General features: G+C 43.9%; 3 protein-coding genes across 5 annotated transcripts in view; 2 read left to right on the plus strand and 1 right to left on the minus strand.

Moving 5' to 3' along the window:
• The window catches only part of LOC134095629 (SITS-binding protein-like), a 7,479-nt gene extending 5,679 nt beyond the window's left edge, over nucleotides 1-1,800 (plus strand). The window contains exons 10-12 of the mRNA XM_062549264.1: nucleotides 143-264; nucleotides 495-674; nucleotides 954-1,800. Coding sequence (XP_062405248.1) covers nucleotides 143-264; nucleotides 495-674; nucleotides 954-1,130 — 479 coding nt within the window. The 3' untranslated portion in view covers nucleotides 1,131-1,800. The remainder of the gene's footprint in view (nucleotides 1-142; nucleotides 265-494; nucleotides 675-953) is intronic.
• Nucleotides 1,801-3,437: 1,637 nt separating this feature from the next.
• On the minus strand, nucleotides 3,438-14,951 carry LOC134095144 (carnitine O-palmitoyltransferase 1, liver isoform-like). 2 transcript variants are annotated; one of them, XM_062548523.1, is made up of 19 exons: nucleotides 14,752-14,951; nucleotides 12,328-12,528; nucleotides 11,818-11,960; nucleotides 11,396-11,567; nucleotides 11,064-11,168; nucleotides 10,718-10,855; nucleotides 10,375-10,452; nucleotides 10,033-10,140; nucleotides 9,156-9,243; nucleotides 7,086-7,281; nucleotides 6,527-6,715; nucleotides 6,321-6,426; nucleotides 5,883-5,999; nucleotides 5,609-5,773; nucleotides 5,297-5,428; nucleotides 5,024-5,176; nucleotides 4,787-4,900; nucleotides 4,457-4,549; nucleotides 3,438-3,564 (listed from the first exon to the last, which is right to left on the minus strand). In XM_062548523.1, exons 2-19 carry the CDS (start codon nucleotides 12,466-12,468, stop codon nucleotides 3,481-3,483), a joined length of 2,322 nt encoding a protein of 773 aa, XP_062404507.1. In that variant the 5' UTR covers nucleotides 12,469-12,528; nucleotides 14,752-14,951; the 3' UTR covers nucleotides 3,438-3,480. The 2 variants fall into 2 exon arrangements, with proteins under 2 accessions (XP_062404507.1, XP_062404508.1); XM_062548524.1 differs by lacking the exon at nucleotides 9,156-9,243 and adding an exon at nucleotides 8,479-8,563 and having other exon boundaries at nucleotides 14,752-14,950.
• A 1,466-nt stretch (nucleotides 14,952-16,417) lies between these two features.
• katnb1 (katanin p80 (WD repeat containing) subunit B 1) overlaps nucleotides 16,418-22,500 on the plus strand; it is a 10,156-nt gene continuing 4,073 nt past the window's right edge. The window contains exons 1-10 of one of the 2 annotated variants that reach the window (XM_062549473.1): nucleotides 16,418-16,662; nucleotides 17,632-17,706; nucleotides 18,481-18,611; nucleotides 18,876-18,993; nucleotides 19,094-19,194; nucleotides 19,341-19,382; nucleotides 20,791-20,874; nucleotides 21,424-21,539; nucleotides 21,783-21,854; nucleotides 22,073-22,223. In XM_062549473.1, coding sequence (XP_062405457.1) covers nucleotides 17,667-17,706; nucleotides 18,481-18,611; nucleotides 18,876-18,993; nucleotides 19,094-19,194; nucleotides 19,341-19,382; nucleotides 20,791-20,874; nucleotides 21,424-21,539; nucleotides 21,783-21,854; nucleotides 22,073-22,223 — 855 coding nt within the window. In that variant the 5' untranslated portion in view covers nucleotides 16,418-16,662; nucleotides 17,632-17,666. Of the gene's footprint in view, nucleotides 16,663-17,551; nucleotides 17,707-18,480; nucleotides 18,612-18,875; nucleotides 18,994-19,093; nucleotides 19,195-19,340; nucleotides 19,383-20,790; nucleotides 20,875-21,423; nucleotides 21,540-21,782; nucleotides 21,855-22,072; nucleotides 22,224-22,500 lie in introns of both variants that reach the window. The other variant, XM_062549472.1, reaches the window with a different exon arrangement.

A 22,500-nucleotide genomic window follows, 5' to 3' on the forward strand; every position in this document is an offset into this window, starting at 1 on the left:
CCATGTGCATTGGTGCTCAATAATTATTTATCTATCCATGTGGAATATTTGTCTGTTGCCATGTTGGGCTCATTGTTTGCATGTTACCGCATGTACAGTATATCTGTCTGGATGTTCTTGAGTGGATGTATTTCTATTACAGGGGGTTCCTTGGCACATGAGGATGAGGTGGATGAAGAGTTGTTTATTCGCTGGCTGGAACTCTGCTCTTTTCTGCCTGTCCTCTCCTTTCAGAAACCTCCTTGGAGCTTTGGCAGTGGCTGGGTAAGTGTCCTTCATCCCGTTACAATTTTACATCTGTCTTTTACAGCTTATCTATCTCTCTCTATCTCTCTCACACACACACACACACACACACACACACACACACACACACACACACACACACAGACAGTGAGAGGGTGTGAAAAGGAGGCTTTGTATGTGTGTGTGAGTATTGGTATTTGGGAGGTTAAGCAGCAAGTTGGACAGTTCCAAAATCTCTGGTCCCTCAGGTGTTGAACGTGACCAGGTCCTACCTGTCTCTGCACATGGACTTTGTGGTGCCACTTCTGCACAAGTACACCCAGGAGTGGAGCGTCAGCCGCAACCCCATCTACAGGCCCATGTGGTGGCTGACCCCTGACGACCCCCAGACTTTCACCATCGACGACCAGTTTCTGATTGGAGACGAGGTGACCCCTCGCATTTCTTTACGATTATAGCATCAGTGCACAAAGTTAGGTGTATAGTTTGAAGTCAGTTTAGCGTCTGCATGTTATGCATGAGATTATTTGATGAGTGAGTTTATATTGATTGATGTGATTATCTGATAAGTGAGTTATATTGATTGATGTGATTATGTGATAAGTGAGTTAGATTTGATTGATGTGATAAGTGAGTTATAGGATATAGACTCTATAGCAATAATGTGAGAGGCTGTGCCTGGATTGAACTTGAATGTGTGTGCACAGGTGTTGGTTGCCCCGGTGACAGACAGAGGGGCGATGTGGAGGGACATCTACCTGCCGGGGGACGACCTGCAGTGGCAGGACCGCAGCACAGGTCATGTGTTCCAGGGCGGAGTGCTGCTGCAGCGCTATCCTGTGGGACTAGAACAGGTGGCCGCGTTCATGAGGATCCACACCTGACGGAGGCTTCACAGAGCCATGGTCAGTACGGTCAACAAGCACACCTACAGTAAAGGACACTGGTTTTTGGCCATATAAAGACGTCCATCTGAAAGACACTGTTTTGGCCACGTTCAAGATGCACACCTGAAGGACATTGTTTTGGCCATTTTCAAGATGCACACCTTAAAGATACTGTTTTGGCCACATTGAAGCCCAAACACCTCAAGGACATTGTTTTGGGTGTGTTCAAGCTGCACACGTGAAGGACACTCATTTGTCCAATTCAAGCTGCACACCTGAGGTTTAAGAACATCAAGTTGGCCATGTAAGAGCTGCATGCTTGAGGGGCACCATTCTGGCCATATTCACACCACACACCTGAAAGAAACCTCTTTGGCCACGTTCAAGCTGCACAGCAGAACTAAGAGAACTACGCCCTATGAGGTAGCTGCACAAACTGTGATGGTCTGTTTGAGCTCTTTAAAAGGCTAAATGTATGGCAAAGGTCATTAGAGACCTCTCACCTGTTTACTGAGCCAGGGGTACTTAAATGTTCTGTTGCAGAACTGTCTGTCTGTAGGGCTCCAGACTGTTGGAGCACATGACTCATAAACACATGTTTTTTTTTTTTTTAAAGTTGTTTTTGAAGGATATTAAAGTTATAACTTTGATTGTTTATTTATTATACAAATAATTCACGTTTGAATGATGTGTTTCTTTAACGGATTTTCACTCAATGCCTAAATGGGAAATGGTTGACTGAGCGAGGTTTAATTTGGGTAGCCACTGGATTTCAGCAAGCGGCAGCATTGGTATGTAGGTGCACTCTGCAGCTTGATTGGGAGTCGGACGCTAAATTGAGCTGATCATGTGATCATCCGTGTCAAACTGGGGCATGGTGGTGATTTAAAGATCACTGAGAATGTGAGTGTGTATGTGTGTGTGAACCCCAGCCAAAGCTGCTGTTCATCTGTCACCATACTGACAGTGCAGTGGCAGGTTCCCACAGTCTACTTTTAGATCTCTCCCCCTGGACCTACCTACACACACACACACATACACACACACACACACACATGGTGCGCAGGTTCTCAAGTGTTGACAGAAAATAAATATTTTCTATGTCTGTCCCCATTCTGCTAGGCTGCGACACAGAAATGAGAGATGACTTTCTTTTGCAGCATTCACTTTATTTACATGTTGGTTATCAAGGTACCTGTATATTCTGTTTGACATTCATGTTTAGATTTTTTTGTTGTATAATAATTAATCAAGCATACATAGCATTCATGACAAATAACATAAAAAACACAAAAAACTACCTACAGAAATATAACAATATATATGTTTTCCACCCGTTTAAAGTTGAAGCAATATTTTCTAATGCCAAAACATCATTTCATAGATCGTGAAGCATTCGATCACGTCACCCTAAATACGACTAACACAATAAATAGTGAGAAACTTAAAAACAATCTCGCCTTGCTATGAGGTCACTTCTGGAGCATTTGCTGAGAGAGGTTTTTTATAATGCAGCGGTACTAAGGCGAACACTGGCAAACAGACCTGAATTCAAAGGCAGTCATATTTCAGCCCTACGGAGCAGGCATCTTTAAAATCAGCATGGGTGCGAACATCAGTAGCGGCTTCCTCTAAAGTACACTGACATCAACAAGGGGCTTGAGACCTGCCCTACGGGCACGTACCACTACACAGGACAGCTGAAGGGTCCAGGCCCCTGAAAACTGACGTGGCGGCCCCTTGTACTGCTATGATTTGTCCCCTCCAGTTCCATTGCCTCACTGCCTCCATCTGGGATGATGGTGTGAGCTACCACTGGGTGGCGCTGTGCAGTCAGCCAGTGAAATGCAGAGACAGTGGAGTGAGACGCCACTCGTCTTTAGAGGCTGGTAAAGAGCTGGAGACGTGACTAAGGCTACTCTGTACATGGAGTTTGAGTGAGTTTAAGGGCTTTGTGCGTGAACCCCACATAAGGGGAGCAAAAGTTCATTCTGTTTAAACGAAAGGAGGAAAAAAAAAAAGTACTGCAGCTAGAAAATAAGAGCACAGCCAATCGGCAGACAGTACATGCTGCTCCCTTTCTGACAGCCAAACAGCTGCGGCATTCTGAGGTTAAGGGTCACGTCCCATAATTTACAGCTTAAACTATTTAACACCCTTCATAAGGCACCAGAACACAAGGACCACCCTATACCCACTCTCAATTTCTCTCATTTACAACCCCCCCCCCCCCCAACCCCACACACACACACACACACACACACAAACTCATTTTTTTTTTTGCACACTGAATACAGTCTAAAATAAGATGACAACATTTGGCTTTTAATGGCCATGTGTGGCGTCATTAGAGAGGGTTCGGCGTCAACTGGAACAAGCTCACCATGTCCAACATAGCCTTCTTGATGTTCTCGCCAAATCGTTTGGAGTCCTGAAACACAGCAGAGGAAAAGGCCATTGAGAAGTGTTTAGGAGACAGAGAGAATTTGTTCTCTTTTTTTTTTACTTTTTATTCATTATCAGTGGGAAGCACTTCACGGGCTTATTTTAGCGATCTGAAACGCCTGGTCAGAGACACATAGTTTAAAGACATTTAAAGCATTTAAAGCATGTCCAGTCCACCTTGGCTAATTTCACAGTGTGATTTTGTGATCAGACACCGGGCGATTGTTCAAAAGGGTTGTTTTTATGTTTCTTAAATCAGTCATGGGTAGGTTTTGAGCGTAGCCTCCTTTAAACCAATGATCACGCCCTTTAAGAGCGCGCAGTGCAACATCAAACTGATGTTTAATGTGGGGGGCTGCTTTTGTGTTTAAAGGGACACTTCAGGCCCCAGCCGTGGCGCAACTGGCTGGGGCACCTGCACTGCACGCCGGCGACCCGGGTTCGATTCCCGCCCCGTGGTCCTTTCCGGATCCCACCCCAGCTCTCTCTCCCACTCGCTTCCTGTCATTCCCTCTACTGTCCTGTCCAATTAAAGGCATAACCCCCCCCCCCCAAAAAAATAAAAAAATAAAGGGACACTTCACCAATTAGCATTAAGCTTTGTATCTTTAGAAAACCAGTCATGTTTGTGAATGGTCGTGCATCATTCCCTCAGTTTGCCTTGAGATGGGAGAAATACGGATTTCAATGTTGGACTTCCTGCTTTCAATGATGTAAAAATCGTAATTTTACAATACATCATTGAAAGCAGGAAGTCCTATTCATGGGTTTCATTGAAATCCGTACTTCTCCCATCTCAAGGCAAACTGAGGGGATCTTAGACCACAGCTCCCCTAACACACCATTTTCAAAATGACAAGAACAAGAGAAATACTCACCGTTTCTTTGCCGGAATGTTTGCTGGAGATGTGGAAAGTGATGAGGTTTTCACCAATAATCACATAGGACACTCCATAACCATTATCTGCCACCTAGAACACAAACAAATATACACAGAAAGAGCTGAAGGTCTGATGGGCTATCTAGGTGTGCAGATGTGACTGTGTGTGTGTGTGTGTGTGTGTGTGTGTGTGTTCGTGCGTCTTTATATGCATAATCGTACACCTCCAACTGTGCCACATTTGTAAAAACTGAAATATTTTGTATGTGTGTGTGTGTGTTTGTGCCATGTCTGTGTGTGTGTGTGTGTGTGTGTGTGTGTGTCTCACCGGTCCGAAGCCCCCTCCGCTGGACACATACTCGGCGTGCTTGGTCAAGTCAAACAGCTCCACCTGCTGCAGTGGAGTCTGGCTGGTGGAGAGACTCCAGGGCTGAGACAGAACCTGCAGAGGAGTGGCCACACGATCAAACAAAAACACCCAGAAATGTTAAAATAGAAAAAGAAACACAATACTAATCCAGAAAACAGACTCAACGATGAATATAAACTGCACAGCTTGGCACACCTCTTTGAGGAAGTCGGAGTCCTCGCCCAGGTACTTGGAGACAACGTAGAGGCAGAAGAGGTGGCGGTCGATGCCCTTGCCTGTCATGGCCAGCCGGTACATGTCCTGGTGCTTGTCTGCAGCCAGCTTCAGCAGCTGTAGCTTCTTCTCCCTCTGAAAGGAGGCGGGGGGGGGGGGGGTTGTTAGTAGAAGCAAAGGGTAATCGTGATAGCGATTTTTGGATCAAGCGCCTGATCTGTCATGGATGACTGGGACACACACACAAACACTCACAGGCTCGTTGTTGACCATGGCACGGACAAAGGCGCAGGTCTCCATGGTGCAGGAGCGGACAGTCTCAGTGCGTCCTTCCCTATATAAGCGCGTCATGGATGCCTCATAGGTCAGACAGAAACGCCCTTTATCCTGCAGATTACACATTTACAGACACACAAGCACACACACAGTTTTACTGTAAAGGAGATAGTTTGCAGACCACACAGATCTTTCAATACATACTGTACACATTCTCACTATAGTCTAATAATTCCACAAGTAGTTAGGGTTAGTGACAGAGGGTGTGTGTGTGTGCGTGTGTGTGTTTACCCTGAAGTGAGCCAGCTGCAGAGCTATCTGGATGAAGGCATCAGGGCTGGTCCTGCACTTCTTGATCAGACCCTTTCCAAAGTTGTGGAACGGGATGATGATTATGTCGACATCATCAGCCAGCGCCTTGGCGGTCACCAGGGAGTGGTTGATCATGGTCTGGCACTGAAACATAATAGCACAACACATAGCATCACAACACAGCAATTCAGGGCTGACGTCATGGTTACGTTTTGTGTGTGTGTGTGTGTGTGTGTGTGTGTTTGTGTCTTACCTCAGCTGGAATGCTCCACTGCAGACGCATAGGGCCGGGCATGTTGGGGTGGGGGCTGCCATTGCAGTGTCCTTCATCTGAGTAGCCAAGCTTGAAGGGGTCATTGGATAACACTTGCTGTAACACACACACACACACACACACACACACACACACAATGGGCCTTTCAGATGGGAGGTGGTATGCGGAGTGGCGCAACAGGCTACTGTGCACATCCAGGTTTGAATCTGACCTGCGGTCATATCATATCTCTCTCCCACTTATCTATCTATCTTCACTGTCCTATCCGATTACAAAATACACTTAAAAAAAATATATAGGAAAATGAAGGGTTTCAAAGCAGCGCAGTGCCATTGTATCAATGCACATTTTTTTTTTCACACAGACAAACAGACACAATAAGTGTGTGAGTGTGTGTGTGTGTGTGTGTGTGTTCACCTCCCACAGGTGTCCAATGATGGGAGCGTCTGCCCAACTGTGCTCGGCGTTCAGGCCCATAGTTCCGTTCTTGAAGACGATCAGGTTGAAGGTCTTATCGAACCACCTGCGGCACACACACACAACACACAACATCGGGTCACACTCCTGCATGCACGCGCGCTGTGAGCTGAGGGGGGGGTGCCCACACAGTGGCGGGGTCTCACCTGTCGTGGCACTTTCCGTGGAGGAGGGACTTGGCGTAGCTGCTCAATGAATCCAGTGGTTTGTCCGCGTCGTAGCGCTGCTCCGTGTCGTCCAGGGTGACGAAGAAAGCGGCTTTTTCAATGGCTTCCAACGACTGACGGTTGCGCCCGTGCTTAAAGTAGGCCTCACGGGCACAGGCCCACGGCACCCTGGCACACACACACGCGCACACACACACACACACACAAGCATCAAACTCATGTTTCCTATTCCTTCAGTGTATCTGAATAGCTTAGATATCACTGTAGACCCAACAGGCTCATCTCTCTGTAAAGTTACCTTGATAGATAGATACTTTATTGATCCCCAAGGGGAAATTCAAGATAATTCAAGAAATTCAACTACCTTAGAGTCAGACTAACCCATCTGTAAAGTTACCGGAGACAGACTCACCTATCTGTAAAGTTAACTGAGCGATAGACTCTTCTGACTGTAAAGTTACCCAAGAGACAGACTCACCTGTAGTTACCTTAGAGTCAGACTAACCCATCTGTAAAGTTACCTGAGTGACAGACTCACCTGTCTCCAGCAGTGAGGGCGGCCAGCGGTTCCTCTCCTGGTTGGGGTGGCGAGTCGTCGGCCAAGATGAGCTCCATCTGCTGTTCGATCTCTCTGGGCATCAGCAGACGGCCGTCATAGAACATCCACACTTTGAAATAGCGCCCCTTGTGGTACACCACGATATGCTTGCAATCCGTATAGTGCTGCAGTGTGTCTGAGGTACGTGAAACCAGTATCAGGAATCATGGTTATTTCATATATATATATATTAATCTTGGTTGTATGGGACCAAACATAAACTGCATATTAGAGTTATTAGCTACTTCAACTACTACTATTGTTGCTATAGCAAATTAATATTCAAGTTGTTTATACTAGAGCTACAACTATTACTATTACTACAACGATTGTTGTCACATCAGCCCAAACATAAACAATGCCTGTATCCGGTCAGTGCTTTATGTTTTTGTGCAGGGTACATGTGTACATGTCATGACAAGTTTAACCTGAGGTGTCGTTTGACATTAAAATATGGGTCAAAGTCATAGCACTGGGACAGAGGTAACGAGGTGGCATACTGTTGCCTGATATAGTCTGATACAACTGGCTATATCAAAGCGCTTCAAGAAGAAAAGCAATTACTTCTATGGATGGATCTACAAAGAAACTACTGTTTTGATCTGATTGCTTTTGCTAATTAGCACCTTGTTGTTATTCCACTATAATAAACACCAATATCAGTAAAGCAACTACAAAAGCAAAACATTCTACTAGCAGAACACCTAACAGTGCCAAAACAATACCACATGCCCAGGGTAGCTGGTGGACAGCGCTGGAAAGCACAGGAGGAAGGCAAGACAAACAAAAGGGAATTACATTGGGGTGGAAGCATCATCAATCGCTGGCAAAATGAAAAGCCAATGAATGAGGGGAGAATACCAGAGATGAAGGGCTGTAGCCAAAACCCGTACGGACACAGAAACACTAAAAAAGCACTAATGATAACACCTCAGCACTCTGGGCTGTGCAGCTGAACTCAGGATCATATGGCGATGTATTTAGATACACACTACACAATAACGCATTGGAGCTGCCTGGTATAAAGAGCTGGAATATTTGAACACAGTTTCTGTAACAGGACTGAAGAGGCACGTCCACTAGGTTCAATGAGCACCCTGGTAGAGTTTCAATGGAAGGGAACGTCTGAATGGGAGAGAGCCACGGTCATCCAGTACTAAGTCAAAGGTCAGATGACTATGTGTGTGTGTCAACAAGGTCAGTTAAGGGCAAATGCCAGTGCTTTTGCCATCTCTTCAAACAAATGAGTGATGTGTGTGTGTGTGTGTGTGTGTGTGTGTGTGTGTGTGTGTGTGTGTGTGTGTGTGTGTGTACACGCAAGTTTAGACTCTACCTCTGTCTGGCCCTGGTACACGACTGGTGTTGAACATTCGCTCATACTGGGATGAACACATGGGAATGGTGTTTTGAAGCATTAACTGTAAAGCAAAAGGGGAAAAGAAAGCAATAAAGGGAAATGAGGCTCAACTGACAGAGAGAACGCCAAGCCTCCACAGGGTGGATGTGCTGGGAGAAATTCACCATTGGGAGGAGGAAAGAAGTTATAAAATAAAAATAAATAAATCAAAGTTATACAAATTATTTAAATAAACAAACAAACAAACAAACAAATAAATAGTTTGCAGAAAACAAACAAAAAACAAACAAAACAAAACCAAAAAGAATGGTGTGCAGATACACTAGATGTTGTGTTGTGCCACCACAGGACCAGAAAAGAGTAGTAGCTTCTCCACTTCACTAAACAGCAGACCAAACAGGGCTGCCCTGAAATCATGTGGAACTCTCTATTTTATTTAGCACTGACCATACCCTTGGCCTTGGGTTACTTCAAATTGATCTAACTGATGCCAATAAAAGATGAACTGCCTAAACTCCAAGAGAAAGCACTTCTAAAAGGGTTCTGTTGAGGACACAGGGGCTTTTTTTTTGGGGGGGGGGGGGGGGGGGGCATGACATGACATGTGGGGGCGGTGGTGGTTGTACAGGGTTGCTATGGAGACAGCCTCTTACCAATCTCCTTGCCCGGAATGCGTGCGGTGTTAAACAAGCGCTCAAACTGGGCAGAGCAGAGTGGAACCCGGTTCTCCAGCACAAAGAGCTGAGAACCGAGAGGCCACACAAGACAGCACCAGGTCAGCATTGGAACAAGAGACACCGGTCAGGTTAGGTGGTAAGATCACACACAGTGGGTTAGCATCACACAGACACAGTGAAACTGAGGATCCACAGCAAGGTAAAATCAGTCAACGGATCAGGTACTGATTTTGCTCATTGTCTGTCTGCCTCTCTGACTTCCTTGTAAGAGTTGTATGTGCCTCTTTCAAAGCACCAGTATGTGTTATACATGCATTTATAGCTATACATTCACATCAGGTGTGTCATGCAAATGAGTTAGACTACACTGCTGAAGTCTTCCATGTTAGATTTAACACACTGAAAAAAAAACCCTCCTGCAATCAATGCAACCAGCACAATTTGTTAAATTGAAGGCTAAATGCTACGGCACAATTCTAGTATGTGATAGTTAAAATGTTGAGTTCGCATTTGGCACTAAAGACGGTTTATATGTAAACACGGGTAAGTTAGTCCTTTTTAGATAAAAAAAAAAAGAAAACAAGTCATCTGTACAAAAAACCTTTGCCAACTTCTGTAAACGTACAAGGTCATGTGCTATCCTTGACGAATGACAATAACATTTCAACAAGGAAGGGAGATTTGGGATCCAAATTAGCATGATTAGCAGGGTGAAACAATTGAGAGAAAATTACAACAGAAGGAATATTCCCGGCCAAATCTGCAATGTCGGCACATCGGCTCCACTTTACCGCCTTGATATTTGAAACCTCGAATGAGTTTACACACAAAATATTGGACTTGTGGAACAAACCGGTTTGATCTGCGCTCTGTCCAGTTTCCTGCGGTACAGCATGATGGAGTGGATGGCGTTGCCTGCCCTCGCCGCCTGCCGGTGTGTGGGGAACACGTACAGGAAGTCCTGAGGGAAAGGCATGAGCGGAGAGTAAGTATAGGAAGTAGAACGGGCCAAAATTAGGCTTTCCTGAAGATTTAAAAAGCACTGATTGTGCAGTACTGCTCTACAAATGTATGAACTTGAAACTGATGACATACTCAATTTCTGGTCTAAAAGGGACCAAGCATAGCTGAAGTGTGAGCAATTGGATATCATGTATAAAAGCACTGGCATATGTAGACCTCATGATGCTCTTACCATTGCATAGTAGTTGCTGTTCACCATGATGGGGCCACGCCCTCTGAGGTAGACATACTCCTCCCACCAATCACTCACCTGTAAAACAGTTCACAATCAGGCACGCACGCACACACACACACACGCGCACACACACACACACACACACGCACACACGCACACACGCACACACGCACAGTCAGAATGTGCCTTTGGAATATTGGATGGATGAATGTTGATAATGGGCAATGTAGATATTGCATTAAAGATCCGGCATTTCTTCCTACAACAGTCGAGAACCCACTATGGAAGCACCTGATGTAATCTGACACCGGTAGTGTAGGTAGCATAGAGCGTTGCTTACATAGTTAGAGGACCACCAGGCCTTGAGGCGAAGATACCACTGCAGCCGTGGCCCCAGATTCTGCTCAAACTCTTGAGCCAGTCCCTTCATCCGCACAAACTCCTCATCAGTCAACAGGGGCCGCACAGACTCCAGATACTGCAGCGGAGAGTGTGACAGAGAGAAACACGGAGGTAGAGATGGAGGTAGGCAAGGGGGGGAAGGGGAGGGGAGAGAGAGAGAGAGAGATGCATGTCAAATGCATATGTGCAAAAGGATAATGCGGGTCTTCTGGTCACTCTTGAGAGATGCTGTATTACTCTCGGTTGTACTGTATTTGTATCATTAAAACTGGCTCAGCACTCACCCTACTCATGGTGTCCTTAATAGAGGGCAGGGGCAGCCGTGGAAGAGACGTCTGGAAACTGTAGAGCTGTGGGTTGCGGTGGCCAGAGAAGAGCCGCACCAGAACCTGTATACACACACACACACACACACACACACACACACACACACACACACACACACACATTACACACTCTTCTAGATCAATCAGTAATCAAACCCCACTCTACGTCAGCAGGACAAGTTTGCTTCATACCATCAATTCTGTTAAATAAACTGATTTAACCAACCAGACTCATTTTTTGTCTTGTCAGCCTATGTGCTGTACCAGATAATCTACATACACACACTTACCGACCAGAGGCGGACTTTCAAGGGTATGGAGCCACGTGGCACATACATCCAGCCATGCCAGGAAAGCAGAGCCTTCAGCACTGTCCTCATGACGAAGAATATGCCCACCCACAGGCCTGTGCCCACCATCACACCTCCTACGATCTGCTGGGTGTCAGGAGACATGTACCTGCTGCTCTCACACACACACACACACACACACGTACACGTACACAAACAAATTAGGATGACCATCATAACACCTGCACCCAACAATTGGCCATTGCAACCTGATGACTGGGAGAGAATATTCCTCCTGCCTACAAACAAACTAATACTCACAAGTCACAACACAGTACACACAAACTCAATACAACACACAATCATAATTTATTTTCTACAGAATAATATGTATTCTGTACAAACTCATATACAGTTGTTACCTTATAGGGACGTAGCTCTCCAGGTGTGTGAACATGCCGAACGAAGGATCTGCTTGGAAGTACCTGGCTCTGCCTAGATGGGCTGCCAGCACCACCATTAGGCCCGTCGGACTCCCTGGGTACACTCCTGTCAGTACCCCATTCTGGAGAGAAAAGAACAGGGATCAGTGAGGACAGAAGAGAGCAGGATGAGAGAGACAACTACGAAAGGAGGGGAGGAGAGGAGAGAACAGCAAACCGATCACAGGCTGCGACAAACAGAGGGCTGCAGAGGAGAGGAGAGATGAGATGAGATGAGAAGAGATGCGAAGAGATGAGATGAGGAAAGGAGAAAAGAGGAGAGAAGAGGACAGGAGATAAAACTAAACACTAGGAAGAGGAGTCATTGAATGTGAGAGGAAACGGGCCCAAGGAGAAGACTGAAGGCTTGCATGGAGGTTTATAAATCAGCGTTGCTCTACAGATGCTGCTGCCCTGCCGAGTCACCACGGCGATACGACGGATGCTCACCTTGAAGCGGACGAACCTCTTCTTCCAGGAGTAGACGCCCGAGAGGTAGATCTGCCGGAGGGCCTCGTGGCTCAGCTGGAGGTCGATGCCCTCTGGTGAGACCGTGAACTGGAAGGCCACAGCCTGATGCGCTTCTGCCATACTGCCTGGTTGGAGTCACACACACACAGACGCACGCACGCAGATGCACCACTGCTGCTTCTGAAAAACAAACACACACACTTACTTTATGTAACAATTAACCTTCTTACAATAATACATCTGCAGCTAAACACATACTGCACATATTAATTAATATTCTAAGCCACCAATTGTGAACCAACTGTATGCTACGGTCCACACCACCTGTCTATGCTTATCACATTGCACTTTTCTGCTATTTTGCACTTCTGGTTAGACACAAACTGCATTTTGTTGCCTTTGTATTTGTACTCTGCACAGTGACAATACAGTTTAATCTAATCTAAAATAATCTAATCTAATGCACTACTTCTCCTTAAACACACACACACACACACACACACACACTGTCTGTCACTGTCACATGTCATACAGAATATAGGTCATGTTTTTACCAAGCCAGTAGGCCTTGGACCTCAGGAGGGTCTGCATTTGCATACTTTACCTACAGGTGAAGCAGGTGGTTTAGTCACACAACCTCTAACACAATTTCCCATTGCTCACACTATGACTGCTCAGTGTGGCAGCAATTTAGACAGCACCACTGCAAGATCTGACTGGCCCAAGGACATTCATGCACCTGATAGGCCTATTTCACATTTCAGCAAGCAGCCTAGTACGTTCTTCCGCTCATATGACTCTCTCTCCCTCACACACACACACACACACACACACGTTCAAGGGCGTTGCAATAAGGAAAGACCTCAGTGCAAAGACAGACAGGGGCTCCTAAATAGTTGACAGTGAGAGACTCCATCTTTTCATCTTGATCCTGTTTTTGTTTAGCCTGGGCTATGACTTCTAAGGTCATTGCGGGCTACAGAGCCGTCAAGAGATGGATTTACAATGACCAAAGCTAAACACACCAACAGGGACTGGATTATTGATTTCTATGTCATGCTTTGATGCTTCACCTGCAGACCAGCACCTCAGATCCTTGTTGTAATAGTGAAATACATAAAATAGCTCCCATAAAATCTCACAATAGCACTGTGGTATTCATCCAGGTATTGATTCCTTTTGACTCCTCCCTCTTGGGCTACAGTCATCTGACTGAGTGATGCTCGGAGTAAGTAGGGGAAAGGTTACAGCATCACCTCAACCAGGACTAGATAATAAAGGAATGACATTCCTCATAGCCTGTGATGATTGCTCACCATCACCTGACATTTCAACTTAATTCATGTGCTGACATGTCAGGGTGACATATCAAGAAACAGTAACGTTTGTCCTAAATAAAATAAATAAATAAACAAAAAAGCACCAGCAACGTCTTGCCAAAAGCTGTGAGCTGGCTATTATCACAGCAAACATGCCATGCATAGCCCCAACTGACTGACCGCAACAGAATGTTATTGCTAGTTCGCATTAGCACTCCAGGGCCAACAAGGACAGTGTATCTTCGTTTAACGGCCGCTAGGCCTATTTGTCTACTGATTAACCTATGTGAATGATCACCCATGTATATGACCATGCAGGGGCTTGTCGACTTCAAAGTTAGTAAGTTAAACTATAAGCCAATGCCAGTCAGCAGAATTGCCCAAGTAAGCTAGTCACCGTTTGGAACATTTGAGGGTCACGACCATGCATGCCTACGTGGTAAAGTTAGCAACATGCGTATGACGTTACTCCACTCAAACACTCATTTCGCTAAAAGCCCAATCATACTAATTCAACTATCTGATAACACACTGGTACATTGACATTAGGAGATTTTACAAAGTTGTCCGAATTCAAAACAATGTCCAGTAGCTAGCTAATTCCCACTAGCAATTTCTAAATAGGAAAGGGGAAGAAGGGGTTGTCTAACTAACTGAAAGACAGCAAAAGGGGGGCAGTAACTTTTGGCAACAGCAAACAACTTTAACGTTGGGTTATACACTTGTTATGTTTGTGCAACGATGCAACATTACATAACTTATCAACAGCGCAATATGTTTTCAGTCATTTACAGTCTGCTGAAAAAATGAAACGTACCCGATAAACATATGATGCGAACAGCTCGTTTACCGTTAGCTGAGCATGCTGCTAATGTTACAAACCACCCAGGTAGCAAGCAAGCTGACGTTACGTTACTGAAAGTACGCTTGCAAGTCAAAGGGTGATTTGCTAGCAATTGTTTACGATAACATTATGTTTGTTTACTCAACAGTGTGTAATGTTAATGCTAGGAAGAGTCCAGTATGTTTTTGTGCGATAATGTGGGATTGGCATCTTAAGGTGATAAAATCATTCCTAGCCTACCTTGCCTCTTTTTCCTGCAGTCTCACGGTCAAATTCGAGGTTCTCTGTAAATCTTGAGACCAGCACCGTCGGATCCTTCTGAACCCAGCCAGATGTTTCAGAGGTACTAAGGAACTTCGGCAGGGTTCGCTTGGGTTAGGAATATGAATGGAACCCAGAACGGAGTACCCTAGGATAACCCCCACAGCAACGACCCCTTTCTGCTTTGACGACGTCACAACAGGTTCGACGTCATGAAACGATTCACGAGCCACGCGATTAATGTAAACAACACATTGTCAATATTAGCCTACTCTAGTGAGTCTACAATTACAAACAATTAAAAAAGCAATGTATTTAAAGACACATGTTTATGTTTATGATTATCTGGCAATAATTATTTCGTCCAAAGCGACTTACACATGTTGTATTACATTATAAAAAGACTTGATATTGAAGAGGCCTTTCAAATAAGTTGAAAAGTCTACAGTAAGCATAATAGTAACATTAATAATAGGAATAATAGAAATATCAATAATGAAAATAATCAGTTTCATATAGGAACTCACACAGCTCATTTCACTAAGGATAGGAATCACTGAGGGGAAAGATCTATGTGAATCAGGGAACCGCAGTGAGCGAGAGGGGACGTTCATAGCTGGATCATGGAATTAAAATAGCAAGGTGCAAGATTATTTAAGTGTCTGAGGCCAGAGTGAAGGATTTGAATTTATTTCTGGCTACAAGTGGAAGCCAATATAGAGTAACTACAGAGGAGTTATATGTGTTTTTCTTTGGCTGATATTATAATATTATAGTCCATGAGTAAAATCATGGTTCAATCAAGATTGTTCGTAGTTATATCATTTTGCTATTAAATGTAGGTATGTGTCAAGTCTTGATGTAAAATAAAATTGTATCTTTGTATTTTGTTGATACAACATACGATTAGAAAAATAAATGGAACTTAAGTCAGTTGTGTGTGCTCGTGTTTTCTCTAGCCAGGGTGAACCCAAACTAACCTGCGGTGCAAATCCAAATTTATGAACAGGTTTACCATACTCATAACTATTAAATACAGTTCAAGCGAATACTACTCCACACCAGTGAGTGGCGACTGTGAATTTAGGTCCGTATTAGACCGTCCAAAAGATATCCTACAAGAGATTAAATGAACACGCCTAAGAGGTGTTCGCAAGGATCTTGCATGCGCTGTATTTAAAGATCCACATGCCTTCCACATTAACATTATCGTTCGGAGCAAAGATTCTAGCTCGAGCAAGATCGAGGAGCCAGAACGTCTTTTGACACACTGTCCTGGGCTATGTCTCTTTGTGATCGCCAAAATTATCATCATTTTGCAATGTGTTCTGCGTTTTGGGATGTGTTTTGTCTGAAATGCAGCGCTGGTGCAGTACTGACAAATAAAGATAAAGATATATAGGCCTAGCCTAGAAAAAAACGTGGCCTGACTTTAACATGTAATAACCCCAGTAAGTGTTTGGGAAAATGTCAGATGCTCTGATATCCAGTGTTGCTTCACAGAAAGATTCCGACCCCTTTTACCAGAGCGAGTGGATTCTAAAATATTTGACAGTGGCGAACACACCCCGCGTAATGTTGGCTGTTGCTAAGTTGCTTTTGGGTTAGCAACCAATCAAACTCGGTTGCTACTCATAGGTGTGTCCTCGGAGCGTAGATAGCTAGCTGTAGTGTTGACAACATGCACAGCAAGAGTCAGTGATTAAAAGTGAACTCACATCATAACAAGGAAAGAGACACGAAAACCGAAAAGCTGGGCTCTATAGCCTTGTAAGTTAAGTGCCGAAGGTATTGCTGTATTTTTCCAAACGAAAAAGTTGTTCCCACAAAAGGGCCGAAGTAGCTCATGCAAACTGAGCGCTGTTGATTGGACGGGATTAACAAGAAAAGGTAATGCTTGGGCTAGCTCAGGCTAGGTGAATGAACTTGGGACTTTCTTGTGTATGCTAACAATAGTTAGCTAGCTGTTATTTTTTTATGTTGCCATGTTTACATTAACACAATAGCATTAAGGTTTGTGCCATGCCTTTGTATTAACTGTTAGCCAATCACGTATTGGCCTCACTTTGCAAATATCCTATCTGGCTATCAAATGTTGTTACAACACAGAAGAATTAGTATCCATCGCATTCCATGTTAGCTCGCTAACCAACTAACTCGGACGTGCTGTTATCGAAAAAAGAAAAATGCTGCTAGGCTTAGCAGTAACCTCTATAACTTTAGCTAGTAGTCATGCCAAGACTTAGACAAAGCTATCAACCTAATGAGTATAAGCCTGTGGTAAGCCAAGGCAACGTATGTGTAGTGTAAATTGTTGACTTAATGTTAGTGCTCTTTCCGACCACCACAGTTGACAGGTGTTGGTATTGTAAAAATGTGTTCAACAAGTCATTTCATTGGCCTTTTGTTTTTGTTTTTTTTTGTATGCTTCATTTGCCTTATGAATGTCTGTCCCGTTTGACTAACGACGTGTCACATTGTACATATTCAGAAATGTAGTCTAGTCTTTATGTGTAGTGTTTTAAATACAATATCTGTATTCAACAAGACACTTTGCAAACTGGACAGGTATGCAGGATTGTTATGCGTGACTTGGTGTGGTATGGGGAAGGTCATCGCATTGCTGAAAATCTTCTGCCAGTCTCAGCCAATCTCTGTTCTTCAATAGTTTCCACAGGTCCACATTATTTTGTCATCAGTTACCCATTTTGAAGAAACATTCTTTAAGATCTATTTTTGTTTGTTTGTTTTTTTTGTTTTACCGACTTTCTTGTTACAGATTGTGAGGAAGCAAATATGAACTGAATTGAAGTCCTTGGAATTATTTTCCACATTTATCCGTTCTTTTGGAAATAACAGGGGAAACTGACAGCAAGCCCCCAGTGCACACCATCATGGCTGCTGCCAGCACTACCAAGACATCCTGGAGGCTGCGTGAGTTCCTCAACATACACAAGTATAGCAGTCATGACATAGATAGACAATGGCAGGTGGTGAGGTGGACCTTCACATACACTTCCCACTGAAGTCTCACAATTCTTTACTGTGAAATAGCCGACTGGCTCCTTGTGCAGTTCTTGGTGTTTTGAATCAGCTTGTGAGTTTTGTAAGAGCTTGGGTGATCAAATATAGCATTTACAGCATTTACAGCATTTCCTTAGGGATGCACAGTATTATCGGCAAAACATCAGTATCCACCGATGATAAGAATTGTGTTATGGGCATCTGCATATATTCTTGGCAGATAAATTGACAAGACTATATCGGCACAAACTCTCAGGGTTTCAGTGGAAGCTTCATGCAGAGCTGTTCAAATAGGCATTTACATCTTACACCAAGTTGAGATGATTTTGTATTTATCGTGAGTAAATATCTAGATTTCTGAAAGTATAGAGGTAGACTTAGAAGGAATTGTGCCTGTGTGTGCAACAAATAGACCGTCACAGTAAGAGCCAATGGTTCATTCTAGTGCAGGAAAGATCCTTATAGGAAATAATAAAAAGATGTGCAAAATGAGTTTGGAAATATATTGAATATAGGCAGAAATCAAGTATCGAGCATCCCTAGTTTTCCCTAATTAAACTGAATTAAGCCATTTTGAGTTCACAGAAACAAACTGGCTGCTTGATATAAACCTGTGCAAACAGATATTGCACTGGACGTGGTGTGTGATGGCTATGTACTGTATGTGATGGTTGCCTGTTACAGAGGAGATGGTAGCTCACAGTAGTGACGTGTCATCGCTGGCTCTGGGGAAGACATCGGGTCGCCTGCTTGCCACCGGAGGAGAGGACTGCAGAGTCAACATCTGGGCTGTCAACAAACCCAACTGTATCATGGTATTAAGATGCCTTAATGTTATTAAAAATGTTCAAGGCCTCCTATAGAAGTAGCGGAGGTGCTTCATGGTAATGCACACCTAAACCACATTGTAGTTGCAAACTGTAAGCTAGAAAGACCTTAAGTGCACCAGAAATGGTTATGGTATTTGGTAGTGAATGAGTTCGAAATAAAGTTGAAAGAGTCTACATTAAGCATAAGAGATATTGACATTTAGAGATATTGAAGATGTGTGTGTTTTTGTGTGTCTGTGTGTGTGACAGAGTTTGACCGGCCACACTAACCCAGTAGAGTGCATCCAGTTCAGCAGCTCTGAGGAGCAGGTGGTGGCCGGGTCCCAGTCTGGATCTCTGCGTGTGTGGGACCTGGAGGCAGCTAAGAGTGAGTGTCAACTGCACACACCCACCTGTTTTCTGCATCACTGTGTCATGTGCATGGTGTTTTTCATTATAAACATGTGTTTGGTTTTCTGTGTGTCCAGTCTTGCGTACTCTGATGGGACACAAGGCCAATATCTGCAGTCTGGACTTCAACCCATTTGGGGAATTCCTGGCCTCTGGGTCCATGGATACTAATATAAAGGTGTGTGTGCGTGTGCGTGTGCGTGTGTGTGTGTTTGTGTTTGTGTTTGTGTTTGTGTGTTTGTGTGTGCTTGTTACGGTTTTTGCACACTACAATGAAAATGTTAAGTGGTTTATGTTTTGATGTCTGTTTCTGTCTTGTTTTAGCTGTGGGATGTAAGGAGAAAAGGCTGTGTTTTCAGATATAAGGTAAGACTGCCACACTATTGTTTACCTTGCCTTCAGTCTGGTTACAGAGTATCAATTGATTTATATAAAGAAACCATTGTACCAATGGGCCAAGAGTGCAAGAGTAGTGTGATTAGTTAGTTAGGCTGTTTTTAGGAATTCATTCAGATTCATATTCGATCATATTGCAGTTGGACCTCCATAAATGATTGCGCGTGTGCTGTAATGGCTAGTAGAGTGGGTTGTAGTGAGATGGGCAGATTGGTTGACATGCCCTTATATGAGTTCTGATATCGACAGATCATCTTTTCAGCTTCCATGCTGATGCTCGATATGCTTGCTAAGCCTGAATGTTTGGTGGTTTGGTGAGGGCGACATTCCAGCAGACAGCATATGTCGGAGTCGGTCAACTGTAGGTCAGAGAATGCCCAGCAGGCTATCTACAGAGAAAGAACACTTGAAAAGAGCCATGTTGGAGTGTGTGTGTGTGTGTGTGTATGTGTGTGTGTTTGTGTGTGTGTGTGAGAGGGATCGGTATGTCTGAGTGTGAGATAATCAGTCCTGCTAAGCAGCACTTCTATCCTGTTGTCTGAGAGGATAACTGATCTTTGGATTAGTGTGGGCTATTGTATCCTTCACTGTTCCACCCGCGAAAATGAAACTCTGGCGCACGTCCTTAATGGCTGTAGCTTTTACAAAGGACTATACATCGCTAGGCATGACCGACTGGTGGACCTAGTTTCAGACAGCATTAAGGAAGTGCATGAAGTAACAACTAAGGTGTACAAACACAGTGCTATACAAATGGACTGGCTAAATGTGGGAAATAGTTACAATAATCTGACACTGAACAATATCCCAAACACCCCAGACATCACTTTCATAAATGAAAACAATAGAACAGTGACAATTATTGAAATTGGATGCTGTTTTGACCTATACATGGACACTTGTATCAGCCACTCACTGAGACGATCACAGATCCTGGTTTTCATTGTAAATTAATTGTGCTTGTATTTGGAAGCCTGGGTCATGTGCATAAACTTGCTCTGCGGGGGTTACAACTGGGTGGGTTATGCAAACCAAGTGCAAAGAGACTTTTAAAGTACTGCTCAATCTCTGCTATATTAGGTAGTTTGTCCATTTGGAGACGAAGATGTCATATCTACCCATAGACAGTAGTACGTACCATGTTTGATCGCATTTTGCACAAACCTACAGCATATTTCCATTACTGTTTGGATCTGTAATTCCTCCCTTGTGTTGAGATCCAAATAAAAGTATTAAAATGTGTGCGCGCACGCGCTTGTGTGCAGTTGCGATTTGCTTGTTACCTTGTCAGTTTGAGACTTGTTAAGGTACATCCAAACAAAATGTTTGTGTTTGTGTGTGTCTGTCTGTCTGTCTGCCTGTCAATCTGTATATGAAGGGTCACACTCAGGCGGTCCGCTGTCTAGCCTTTAGCCCTGATGGGAAGTGGCTGGCCTCCGCTAGTGATGACGCCACTATAAAGGTAGGAGAGTGTGTGTGGTGATGTGTTCTGATGAGTGTCTTGTTTTTGTGAAATGTTTTGGGTTTTTTTGTCCATTTTTTTTTTGTTTAACATTTGAAGTTCCACAACAACATTATGGGAAATTAGCTTACGTTTGAGGGATAGCCTTGTTGGGTTCTGCCCACTTCAGTGAGCTATGCTAAGCTAAGCTAACGGTCGGTGCGCCAGACTGAGTTACTGCAGGTACAGAGACGAGAAGGTTATGTAACATCTCATTTAATTCTTATTCATTAGCTCTTATTTATGTGGATGGTGGTAGTGTAGTGGATAAGGAGCTGTGCTAAGTCATGTGTAAGCTGAGCTGTGCTAAGATGTGTAAGTCAGAAACAAATTGAGAACATTTCCCAAAATGTTAATCTGTTCCTTTAACTATATATCTATATACTGTGGAGCTATATATATCTTGCGTGTAGATGTGTGTACACTTTTATGATGGGATTTCAATTCTCAAGAGAAAGTATGGACTTATTATTATGTGTGGATAACGATGTGAATGTGTGTGTGTTTTAGCTATGGGACCTGCAAGCGGGAAAAATGATCACAGAATTCACCTCACATACAGCAGCAGTCAACATTGTTCAGTTCCACCCTAATGAGTATCTACTCGCCTCAGGTAGTGCAGACAGGTATGTGTGTCTATCTATCTATATATATATATATATGTTTGTGTGTTTGTGTGTGTGTGTTTGTGTGTGTGTGTATGAGCGTTTTCAAAATGAGGAAGGTAAATGTAGCCTCTTATCCTTCTATTGGTTTTCATCGGCACCTTCTATTGACCCTAAGCTACTCATGATATCCAGTACGCTAGAGTCTGTAGATTAGATTGGATATGCAAATAACATGTTGGTCTGTGTGTTTGTGTTGTTTAGGACCATTAAACTGTGGGATCTGGAAAAGTTTAAGATGATCGGCTCATCGGAGGGGGAAACCGGAGCTGTCAGGTTAGTTTTTTGTTTGTGTACTATGTATGTGCGAGAGCGAGAGAAAGAGAGAGAGAAAACACACAACACAAGGCTTGTTCAATAAAATAATTTGATCATTTTTGCATGCAGCCACCTCATTCGTGTGTGTGTGTGTGTGTGTGTGTGTGTGTGTGTGTGTGTGTGTGTGTGTGTGTGTGTGTGTGTGTGTGTGTGTGTGTGTGTGTGTGTGCACGCAGGTGTGTAGCGTTCAGTCCTGATGGGGGCTGCCTATTCAGTGGCTCTGTGGACACGCTGCGGGTCTATGGCTGGGAGCCGGACCGCTGCTTTGATGTGGTGCCAGTGGGATGGGGCAAGGTGGCAGACCTCTCCATCTGCAACAACCAGCTGGTGGGTTTTACACACACACACACACACACACACACACACTCACTCCTACAATTCTATACAAGATGTCAAGATGCATACACAATATACTGTACACACACACACACACACACACACACTCCTACAATTCTATACAAGATGTCAAGATGCATACACAATATACTGTACACACACACACACACACACACATACTCCTACAATTCTATACAAGATGTCAAGATGCATACACAATATACTGTACACACACACACACACACACACATTTCCATACATATGTGAA

The sequence above is a fragment of the Sardina pilchardus genome, chromosome 11, assembly GCF_963854185.1.
Source record: "Sardina pilchardus chromosome 11, fSarPil1.1, whole genome shotgun sequence".
Lineage (NCBI taxonomy): Eukaryota > Metazoa > Chordata > Actinopteri > Clupeiformes > Clupeidae > Sardina > Sardina pilchardus.